Raw genomic sequence first — 12,230 nt, forward strand, 5'->3', positions numbered from 1 at the left:
AATGATGGGCCTGCCGTCAGCTCCCTAGGGGGTCAGCATGTCATTTAATGTGCCTACAGGGTAATATACACACATAATGCTCACAGAAGGAGTCTCAGAAGCAATACAACTGTATTTCATTGAGTTCCATTTTTCAGTGCACATGCATGTAGATGCTTCATATATACATATGTATATATATACCCTGTCTGAGTAAATTCATCCTTGTCTCCTAAACCCCCCAGGAAAACTATACAACATAATGAACCATTTTCCTATAGTTTGGGAGATTTTCCCTATTCCAGAAAAGGAAAAATCAAATTTTTAGAAATCAAACATTTGTAATTTTCATATATTTCTCTGTGTGTTATCATTTCACAGATCAAAAATTGTTATGAAAACTGTTGATCCATGAAAAAGTGAATCTATTTTCGTGAAGATATTTAATCAGCAATTTTGTATTATTGCATCAATAGAAAAAATATTTTAAAGGTTTTATCTATTAAACATCCAATTGACAGCCAGGGTCATTACATGACAGGTTTAGGAGGTGGAGATGAGCCAAAGTACCTGGAGAAAAACCACCAACCAACGGTCATGTAGTACTTGTGGGCAACTGCCCCACATAGGATTAGAACTAGCAGAGGTGGAGGGTAAGCTTGTAGTAATATGTAGAAATTCTGAACGACTCGGCCCCTACCACAAAATGACTATCCAAAAGAATTAACATACATAATCCACTACCACTTTGCAGGACAAAACCCTATTTTGTAAAATATCCACTATAGTGTAAAAGGAAAGAAGAAAATGTAGCTGCCAGATTGGGATTCAAACCCATGACCTCCGAACACTAACCAAATGCTCTACAGACTGAGCTACTTGGTCACTGATGATCAGCCCACTCCAATCCTGCTACAACAGTATAGTGCTGGCACTACCAACAGGTAGGGTTAACTGGAGAATGTGTCTGGTATTTCTATAGCTCCATCTGTACCTGATCATCAGGCACCCTAGCTCCACCATCTCCTCCGAGCTAACATACACGCACATGCTTTACATGTTCTGTGGCTGTGGGGTTATCTTCACTTGGGCTTGGCACACTATTATCATCCCCCTAGTAAAACTACAGTCAACTGACAATTTAATCCTCTGCCAAACTCTGTGTTTATTTTTAGAAAGCTCCATTGTAAATGGTTGTAAAGTACATTTGAAAAAACGAGACCCCATCTTCCACTATGTGTTTCCACCAAAGTGACAGGACTTTACACAACAGTCTGTTTATTTCCAGTAAGTACTCTGCATTTTCAGTGCTCAGTTGCTCTCAGTAGATAGACTACTAGTCTGTAAACATAGACTTTACTAGCCTATATGCCTAGCCAAGACTATCCTTGCCTTTAGGCCGAGACCATACTAGTCAATAGGCCTATACTAAACTAGTCTAAAAACCGAGACTACACCAGCCTATAGACCTAGACTATACTAGTCAAAAGGCCTAGACTAAACTTGCCTATAGGCTGAGACTATACTAGGCTATAGGCCTAGACAATATTAGCCTATAGGTATAGACTATGCCAGCCTATAGGCCGAGACTATACTAGTCTATAGGCCGAGACTATACTAGCCTATAGGCCGAGACTATACTAGTCTATAGGCCGTGACTGTACTAACCTAAAGGCCAAGACTATTTTAGCTATAGGCCTAGACTATACTATTCAATAGGCCTAGACTATACTAACCCATAGGTCGAGACTATTCTAGTCTATAGGCCTAACTATACTAGCCCATAGACGAAGACTATACTAACCTATAGGCAGAGACTATACTAGCCTATAGGCTGAGACTATTTCATCTATAGGCCTAGCTATACTAGCCTATAGACCAAGACAATACAAACCTATATGGAGAAACTATCCTAGCCTATAGACCAAGACTATCCTACCCTATTGGCAGAGACTATATACATGATATACTAGCCTATAGGTTTAGATTATGCTAGCCTATAGGCCAAGAATATCATAGCCTATAGGCCTACACTATTTTAGCCTGTAGACCCTAGCTGGATTCCTGGACAGCTAGCATGTTCTAGTCTACTATTCCATTCCTATTTAGGAGGATACATGATGTTTATCAAAACAACAGTCACACTGAATACACATAAGTTTTTAACGTAACAGCCAGGGTCATGTAATTATAAGGACAGGCCACGTTTGTTGGTGGAGGAAAGCTGGAGTAACTGCTGATAAACCACCAACCAGCATTCAGTACCCGTTTGTTGAAGGCTTGTGGTAATATGCCTGGTCAGTACCCGTTTGTTCAGGGCTTGTGGTAATATGTCTGTTCAGTACCCGTTTGTTGGGGGCTTGTGGTAATATGTCGGTTCAGTACCCGTTTTTTCAGGACTTGTGGTAATATGTCGGTTTAGTACCTGTTTGTTGCAGGCTTGTGGTAATATGTCGGTTCAGTACCCGTTTGTTGAAGGCTTGTGGTAATATGTCGGTTCAGTACCCGTTTGTTGAAGGCTTGTGGTAATATGTCGGTTCAGTACCCGTTTGTTGAGGGCTTGTGGTAATATGTCGGTTTAGTACCCGTTTGTTGATGGCTTGTGGTAATATGTCGGTTCAGTACCTGTTTGTTGAGGGTTTGTGGTAATATGTCGGTTCAGTACCCGTTTGTTGAGGGTTTGTGGTAATATGTCGATTCAGTACCCGTTTGGAAGGCTTGTGGTAATATGTCGGTTTAGTACCCGTTTGTTGAGGGTTTGTGGTAATATGTCGATTCAGTACCCGTTTGGAAGGCTTGTGGTAATATGTCGGTTTAGTACCTGTTTGTTGAAGGCTTGAGGTAATATGTCGGTTTAGTACCCGTTTGTTGAAGGCTTGTGGTAATATGTCGGTTCAGTACCCATTTGTTGAAGGCTTGGGGTAATATGTCGAGATATTTTAACATTTATTCATTGATTTCAATCAGTGTATGTAATAGCTATGTAGTACAAACAGACAATAATAGACTATAAACTAGCCTATAGGTCTAGACTATGCTAGCCTGTAGGCCGAGACCATACTAGCCTGTAGGCCGAGACCATACTAGCCTATAGGCCGAGACCATACTAGCCTATAGGCCGAGACTATACTAGCCTATAGGCCGAGACTATACTAGCCTATAGGCTGAGACTATACTAGTCTTTAGGCTGAGACTATACTAGCCTATAGGCCGAGAAAATACTAGCCTTTAGGCCGAGACTATACTAACCTATAGGCCGAGACTATTTTAGCTATAGGCCTACACTATACTAATCAATAGGCCTAGACTATACTAACCCATAGGTCGAGACTATTCTATCCTATAGGCCTAACTATACTAGCCTATAGACCAAGACTATACTAACCTATAGGCAGAAACTATACTAGCCTATAGACCAAGACAATACAAACCTATATGGAGAAACTATCCTAGCCTACAGACCAAGACTATCCTAGCCTATAGGCTGAGACTATACTAGTCTTTAGGCTGAGACTATACTAGCCTATAGGCCGAGAAAATACTAGCCTTTAGGCCGAGACTATACTAACCTATAGGCCGAGACTATTTTAGCTATAGGCCTACACTATACTAATCAATAGGCCTAGACTATACTAACCCATAGGTCGAGACTATTCTATCCTATAGGCCTAACTATACTAGCCTATAGACCAAGACTATACTAACCTATAGGCAGAAACTATACTAGCCTATAGACCAAGACAATACAAACCTATATGGAGAAACTATCCTAGCCTACAGACCAAGACTATCCTAGCCTATAGGCAGAGACTATATACATGATATACTAGCCTATAGGTTTAGATTATGCTAGCCTATAGGCCAAGAATATCATAGCCTATAGGCCTACACTATTTTAGCCTGTAGACCCTAGCTGGATTCCTGGACAGCTAGCATGTTCTAGTCTACTATTCCATTCCTATTTAGGAGGATACATGATGTTTATTAAAACAACGGTCACACTGAATACACATTAGTTTTTAACGTAACAGCCATGGTCATGTAATTATAAGGACAGGCCACGTTTGTTTGTGGAGGAAAGCTGGAGTAGCTGCTGATAAACCACCAACCAGCATTCAGTACCCGTTTGTTGAAGGCTTGTGGTAATATGTCTGGTCAGTACCCGTTTGTTCAGGGCTTGTGGTAATATGTCTGTTCAGTACCCGTTTGTTGGGGGCTTGTGGTAATATGTCGGTTCAGTACCCGTTTGTTCAGGACTTGTGGTAATATGTCGGTTTAGTACCTGTTTGTTGAAGGCTTGTGGTAATATGTCGGTTCAGTACCCGTTTGTTGAGGGTTTGTGGTAATATGTCGGTTCAGTACCCCTTTGTTGAAGGCTTGTGGTAATATGTCGGTTCAGTACCTGTTTGTTGAAGGCTTGTGGTAATATGTCGGTTCAGTACCCGTTTGTTGAGGGTTTGTGGTAATATGTCGGTTCAGTACCCGTTTGTTGAAGGCTTGTGGTAATATGTCGGTTCAGTACCTGTTTGTTGAAGGCTTGTGGTAATATGTCGGTTCAGTACTCGTTTGTTGAGGGTTTGTGGTAATATGTCGGTTCAGTACCCCTTTGTTGAAGGCTTGTGGTAATATGTCGGTTCAGTACCTGTTTGTTGAAGGCTTGTGGTAATATGTCGGTTCAGTACCCGTTTGTTGAGGGTTTGTGGTAATATGTCGGTTCAGTACCCCTTTGTTGAAGGCTTGTGGTAATATGTCGGTTCAGTACCTGTTTGTTGAAGGCTTGTGGTAATATGTCGGTTCAGTACCCGTTTGTTCAGGACTTGTGGTAATATGTCGGTTTAGTACCTGTTTGTTGAAGGCTTGTGGTAATATGTCGATTCAGTACCCATTTGTTGAGGGTTTGTGGTAATATGTCGGTTCAGTACCCCTTTGTTGAAGGCTTGTGGTAATATGTCGGTTCAGTACCTGTTTGTTGAAGGCTTGTGGTAATATGTCGGTTCAGTACCTGTTTGTTGAAGGCTTGTGGTAATATGTCGGTTCAGTACCTGTTTGTTGAAGGCTTGTGGTAATATGTCGAGATACTTTGACATTTATTCATTGATTTCAATCTGTGTATGCAATAGCTATGTAGTACAAACACACAATAATATGCATGTACATTGTAGCTTGTATAAATTTACATAGGTCTTCCCAACAAATTAAATTGGCAACAAAAATAAATGATTACACAAATGCACTGTATAGCGCTTTGAATTTAAAGACCATATAATTAACATTTTCATCAATGTAACATATCCCTGGTGTTTCAATTTCAAGGTATACTGATTCCTCTAATGTATGCAATATTAGTAGTTTTGCATAACAGTAGTGAAATTCAAAATATTTTACTGGTAATTTGAAATAACAAATTTACTGAAAACTGAGAATGTATGAAAAATAACAGCATATTTCTTATGAGGGTCAAATTCAAGATTCCAGTTGAGGAAGACTTAGTAGCCAGTATCTATAATGAGAGCGTACCTAAGAATGCTGTTTCACAGCATCAACAAACAAATACAGAAGCAGTCAGTACTGCACAGACTTAGCTATAAAATGCCATCATTAGTCATGCCTAGTAAGATATACAGTCCAGACCCACACAAGCACCTGTTTATAAGTAAACATCATAGTTCAATATACAGCACCTGCAAATCTGCTTATAGAAAACTGCATCAACTCCTGCAGTTTATAGTGCCTAGGCCTAGCTGCTTTGTATAAACACAGAGGAAATGCATTCACAACATTCAATAGTTCAATAACTTATACAAAATGATTACGTACAAGCAAAATTAAATTACCAGTATTTAAAAGATAATTTTATCCAATGCAAAAAACACCACTGGGCAACAGAAATGAGTGATTACTGACAGAGTTTTCAGGGTTTTTTTTAAATTCCCGAATTATATAATAACAAGTTCCCAAAGGAAATCCCAGACTTCCAGGTATCCCAATCTTTCCCTGGGGAACCTCTGATAGGGGAATGTGAAAACCATACTGGCTCCAGATCCAAGTTATTTGTCTGAACAATATTACCGTGTGCAGCTGTAGCTTACATCAACACCTACTGACTCTAGGGGATAGACATGCAGACAAGATTTACAGAGGAAACACAACAACAACAAATGTGTACATTTAACATCATACACATTAGAAACCAACTACATCACATTTGGTAATATTATGTCAGCTATAGCAACTGACATTCCAAACTTGTTCTGTATTTTTCTCACAAGAAAATGCTTAATATATTTTTGAAAATTGAAGTGTGATAATGAAATTTTGTTAAAAACTGAAAACAGAGGCGTCACATCCTCTCTTCCATGATTGACCCACCCTGTCTCTCATGAGCGGTCTTTTATTCCATGAACCTCCCACTCTTCCTTTAGCCATCCTTTCATCAATGCACCAACCTCTCCTCCTTTGAGCCAAACCCTCTCTTCCATGAGCAATCTTCTCTTCCATGAGCAATCTTCTCTTACATGAGCAATCTTCTCTTCCATGAGCAATCTTCTCTTCCATGAGCAATCTTCTTTTCCATGAGCCAACATCTCTTACATGAGCCAACATCTCTTACATGACTATTCCTCTCTTCATTACCATCCATCTCTTCTCTTTGAGAATTGAGCTAAACTTGTCAGTTTCTTCAAACCATTCTTGTAAAGTCCACAACCAACATAATGTTAAGTTTTAGATGTTATTTATTACACTATCTACTCACCAAAGTCTTGAGCCATCACCTTTGCTAGAGATGAGACATTGTGGATCAGCCTTCCCAGTAATAGGAACAGGGGACAAACAGCTCGGCAGTCTTTATTAGTCGTCACCTGGGGTACAATGTTACAAAAGATAACAAAAGGATTATAACTCATTCACCCCAAAAATTTCATAATGGACTGGTCTAGTCTGTCTTTGATATAAAAGAGTCTAAATGTGTCTTCAAGAGTGAGTGAGTTATTACAATTTTCATCCTCTTAAGGGTGAGACAAGAAATCTCAATCCAATGGGAAATACGTTTAAAAACTGTTAAACAAAAGGCTAATCAAATTAAGAATCTTACTCTGGGAGTAGACATTCACCCATGTCTTATCCTCATGGAGAGGGGGGAAGGGGGATTGATTTTTTACTCTTAACCTTTTCGCTTTCGGATAAATTTACTATAGATATTATTATTCATGGATTTACATTTTCACTGCAGTTCCAGCATATAGCCTCACCAAGCGCATTTGACATTATATTCATCAGTCTATGAACTCCAATCAAATTTTTTAAACGTCATTATCATTGTGACGTCATATTTATGACTCATAATTGTCTTGCAAGTGATCACTGAAGATGGCTGTTCAGTTGGCAATTACGGGAGTATGAATGCTAAATGGACAGCGTCAAGGTCAACATGAAGTGTTAGCGTACTTCATTGAATTTGCAGCTGTCCAGTTGCCATTCATTCTCCCATAATTTTCAACTGAATGCAGTTTAAACAAGGTTCCACAGTGTTAAAGGGATCCATTTTCAGAAATTTCATGGTTCCTTTCAATTTTGTATGAGTAAAGAACCCAGGATGCACTACATAGTTTTATCACTTTTCAAAGTAAAATTTTTTCAATTTTACTTTTTTTTTATTTTGAAAAGGTACAGGTACTTACCTCGTTTTGAATAACATCCAAAACTAATCTTACAAGATCTTCTGATTTAACCTTTCCAATGACCTTCACGCAGACTACAACCAAAAGAAAAATTTAAAGACATTATTTTCAAGCACACTAATAATAGCGATAATGTCAATTTCCATATCAGAGTAGTATCCACATTCCTCTACATGTAGATAGTTAGATTTGTGCCTGTAGGGTTTAGTTTTACATCATTCCTTAAGTTTAAGGAATTCTTTTTTTAACTTAAAATTTCCAATAGGAAAGCACTACTGAAGTAATTTAATTCAAAAGGACATGCTAGGTTTGTTGGTGGAGGAAAGCTGGAGTACGTGCAGAAAAAACACCGACCAGCAGTCAGTAGGTGGCAACTGCCCCACATGGAATTCGCAGTGATTTTTCAGGATATTTTGGGAAAAATGTTTTTTTTAACAAATTGAGAATTTTCAATCGCAAAAAAAACAGTTTTGAGAAAAAGTTACACATTACTAAATTATGTTATAGATGATTAGATATTGTAAAACAGTAAACTGTGTCAATTTATCAAAAGGTGACGACCATCACAACAGTTTCAAAGTAGTTTTTTTTTTAGATAAAACAACGAGAGGAGAGGTTTCCAGGTTTTATTTGGTTTTCAGCAATTTGATTTTTTAATTTTTTGATTTTTTTAATTTTTTCATTGTAATTAGGGAAAAAAATAAGGGGGGTTTGGCATTGGGAATGGGGTCGTTTACCGACCCCAGTTATATATGGAGAAAAATCACTGATTTAAACTCACAACTTTGTCTCTTACTTATGAATAAGAAAGACAGGTTTGGTGAAAATCTGTACAACAAAGGACTCACCATCTAACACCTGAGCCACAAACACGGTATCGTCCAGTTTCAGCAACTCTGTGTCAAAGAAATAATTCAATAAATCAGAGAATCATAATTCTGTTCCCAATTTTGATTTATAAATCATATCAATTAAATACATAGATACATCGATTTATTCTGACAACATACATGTTAACATGTACAGGATTTTTTACAATCCTATAATAGTCATCTCTTCAACATTTACGGATTTATTTTTTCAGTGTATAAATACTTTTGTGGCTGATTTTTCCAATGTTAATCGAGTTCATATTCAAATTGCTTAACTGTCCTAGACTGAACAACATTTGATGGGAGACTGTTCCAAGTATTCACGACTCTCTGGGTAAACGAGTGTTTTCTCACGCACAGCCTTGAATGTTCTTTGTACACTTTTAATGTACAAATGTGTGAAGGTCAAACAGACAAATGACCTTATCATGGTTCATGTTTATCTTTCATAAAATCATATGTTACAGAGCTTTAAATAGTCAATAAGTGTATATTCCCGTATGGGACATGGTATTTGCAGTTTCCTGTATGGGACATGGTATTTGCAGTTTCCTGTATGGGAGCACAGTGTATTTGCAGTTTCCTGTATGGGAGCACAGTGTATTTGCAGTTTCCTGTATGGGACACACAGTGTATTTGCAGTTTCCTGTATGGGACATGGTATTTGCAGTTTCCTGTATGGGAGCACAGTGTATTTGCAGTTTCCTGTATGGGACACACAGTGTATTTGCAGTTTCCTGTATGGGACATGGTATTTGCAGTTTCCTGTATGGGAGCACAGTGTATTTGCAGTTTCCTGTATGGGACACACAGTGTATTTGCAGTTTCCTGTATGGGACATGGTATTTGCAGTTTCCTGTATGGGAGCACAGTGTATTTGCAGTTTCCTGTATAGGACACACAGTGTATTTGCAGGGATTCAAGTTTGCAACACAATGATTTCTTTAACTAGTAATTATAGATGTTTAATAATTATGCATAACTAATTGTAATCCTGTTAAAATGTAATTACAATGTTTCCCTATAAATTGTGTTACCCATCAGAGTAAAATGACAGTGAGATGTATAATGTTGCCCTGTAAATCGTGTTACCCATCAGAGTAAGAAGACAATGAGATGTGTAATGTTGCCCTGTAAATTGTTATACCCATCAGAGTAAGAATACAGTGAGAGGCAATTGCCATATTGCCCTGTAGACTGGAGACTGCCTCAGACGATTTCTGCACTAGACTGGCTAGAGAGGCCAAGGCAGGCTTCTTCTGTACTGGTATCAGGGCAGGATCTTCTAGGATCGACAATAGGCAGGCCAGACAACTGGGCTTGGATTCTGATGGCACCACAAATATCCAGGCTGCAGTATGGTCAGCATGGCCCTCCACAGACAACAGGGACATTGTCAATCTAAAAACGAAAGAAAGGATTATATTTGTTTAATTCATTATTTCATATACAGCATTTCAAAGAGACTCTGTGTGCTTAAAGTATTCTGGCATCGCTGCCAAGTCAGGATGAGCTATCTTTGCTTTGTCTGCTCAGTGAAGTCAACTCATCTATGGGTTTCTTTCGACAATTACATCCTAGTTAAGTCAAAATCTGAGAGAAACAGAGACACAAGGCAAAAAAAGGGATAAAAAAGGTTTGAAAACAAGGCCAGTGGCCATGAATCACTCACTTCAAAATAATTTCAATGCCCTACATACAGTCTTATTGTAAGTAAAAATTCCATGACATGTGCCCTCATAAGGTACCAGTGTATGAGGTTTCATGAAAATCCTTCTTAACTTATCGTCTTGATACCCAACATCTAATATTTTCTGTGACAGTGTCAGTCATGTTTGCAGACTTTTACGTTTTTGAGCCCATAATCTATCGTCAAAAAAATCCATCAATCTCTTCTTAGTTTAGCCTAATCTGGAAACCAACATTTGTCAAAACAAATCGAACTCAATAACATACCTTTTTTAAAAGTAACTGATGTCAGAGATTTTGTCAGGTTGGTGGATTTTCAGCCAAAATTCCTAAAACAGTAAGAACAATCTTCATCCATTGGAGAAAATCCTAACTTTAAAATAAAAGAGTTCCAAAACTTATTTTGGCGGGAACTCTCAAGGTAATACACGTGGTTGCAACTTGTCAAATTACGACTTCAATATTTAGAGAAAGGATAAAGAAATGTTATGATCATACACATTTAAGGATTAATCTTCATTTTGACTGCGTATACGATAGCATGAACGCAACTGACAACGAACATTTTCTATGGAGCTCAATAATTTATGATAATATTCATTGCCAAAGTGACTTCATACTACCGTGTCCGCACTCAAATAAAGATGAATTCTTATATTTACATCTTTATTTTGATTTTAGACAGAATAAAGCTGGCAAATACGATTACCGTGTTTGTTAGACTAAATAGACTTCGTAAATGTAATCCCATGTAGATCTAGGCAAACAGATTTTACAAAATATGATGATAATTGCAATATTCAATTGGAAGTCGTCATCATTCATTTTTGATTGAGAAGTTTTTGTTTACCAAAAATGTCATAGACTTGATATTTCTGATTCCTATTTTAACACACGATAAAGAATAAGAAATACAAATCAGGGAAATTAGCTTCGCTTATAAAATGCCGACATAGAATGACGGACTCCAAAATCACTCTTCAATCTCTGTATTTGTTAATTAGTTAATTTTTTTTCCGCCGACAATTCATTCGAAAATTCCTTTTCTTTCCCATTCAATACTTTCCTATCGGTAGTCCTGAAAGTGTTTACATGGTATGTTTTTAATGCTGGGGTTCTACAGGGATCAATTTTTCAGCTTAGTTGAGATTATCTATCATATGCGATTTTATATTCCACCAAGCACTGCCACAAACATGCCATTCCATAACAAGCTTATCGTAATTTAAAGGATGTACTCCTCTGAGAAGTCAAAATTTTCTTGTATTAAACTTTTTTTCTCGTATAGAATTTTAGAAATAGAAGTTTATACCATAAAAGAAAATGGAAGAAAAACATATGTCTGTGTGCTCGTTTTTAGTTATCTTCACTCAACTAGATACCTTGTTGACAAAATATTGGATTTTATGGGAATTTTGCCCTTTTGACCATATACACAAGAGATTAAAGCCATATTTCCTAATGAGGTGTTTGATATGTATAAATGTTTGTAGAATTTTATTTCCAGTAGTCTTTTTTAAAAATATACCAGTTTTAATTAATAAGACTAATATTTTTTCTCAGAATAACAACATATGACTACCATCCCTTAATTTTGAAGCTACAAAATGACCATTTTCAGTCATTTTTGCCAAATTTAACCCTTTGTAGAAAAAGTTCTGGTATTAAAATTTTGTTAATATCAACAAAAAAAGGATTGTTCCTTTTAAATCAGGCAGAAAAAATGGGGGATCTGTATGCTTACTTTTTTGCCCCGTTTGAATATTTGTTACTTTTCAGTATTTTACAGTAAAAGATAAAAGTGCTCAAATTATCCGTGTATTTAGATTATCAAAACGCGAACAAAGTCTAAGACAAAACGATAACTTATGGACAGTTTATTATCTATTAGATCTGAAAACCTGATAAATCAATTTTTAAAAAAAAAATCCAGTGTTTGCACATCCAACTGTAAAACTTTTATAAGATAGTCGAGCTGTGTTTGTTAGAAAATCAAATCTTATTTTTCTCT

General features: G+C 37.3%; 1 protein-coding gene across 1 annotated transcript in view; it reads right to left on the reverse strand.

The window, feature by feature from the left end:
• Positions 1 to 10,588, reverse strand: part of LOC138324457 (meiosis inhibitor protein 1-like) — a 32,592-nt gene extending 22,004 nt beyond the window's left edge. Inside the window, exons 1-5 of the mRNA XM_069269520.1 lie at positions 10,487 to 10,588; positions 9,678 to 9,931; positions 8,507 to 8,554; positions 7,659 to 7,732; positions 6,734 to 6,839 (exon numbers count right to left, since the gene is read on the reverse strand). Of these exons, the coding sequence (XP_069125621.1) occupies positions 6,734 to 6,839; positions 7,659 to 7,732; positions 8,507 to 8,554; positions 9,678 to 9,924 (475 nt within the window). The 5' untranslated portion in view covers positions 9,925 to 9,931; positions 10,487 to 10,588. The remainder of the gene's footprint in view (positions 1 to 6,733; positions 6,840 to 7,658; positions 7,733 to 8,506; positions 8,555 to 9,677; positions 9,932 to 10,486) is intronic.
• Positions 10,589 to 12,230: the final 1,642 nt, after the last annotated feature.

The sequence above is a fragment of the Argopecten irradians genome, chromosome 5 (genome assembly GCF_041381155.1).
Source record: "Argopecten irradians isolate NY chromosome 5, Ai_NY, whole genome shotgun sequence".
In the NCBI taxonomy this organism is placed as follows: domain Eukaryota; kingdom Metazoa; phylum Mollusca; class Bivalvia; order Pectinida; family Pectinidae; genus Argopecten; species Argopecten irradians.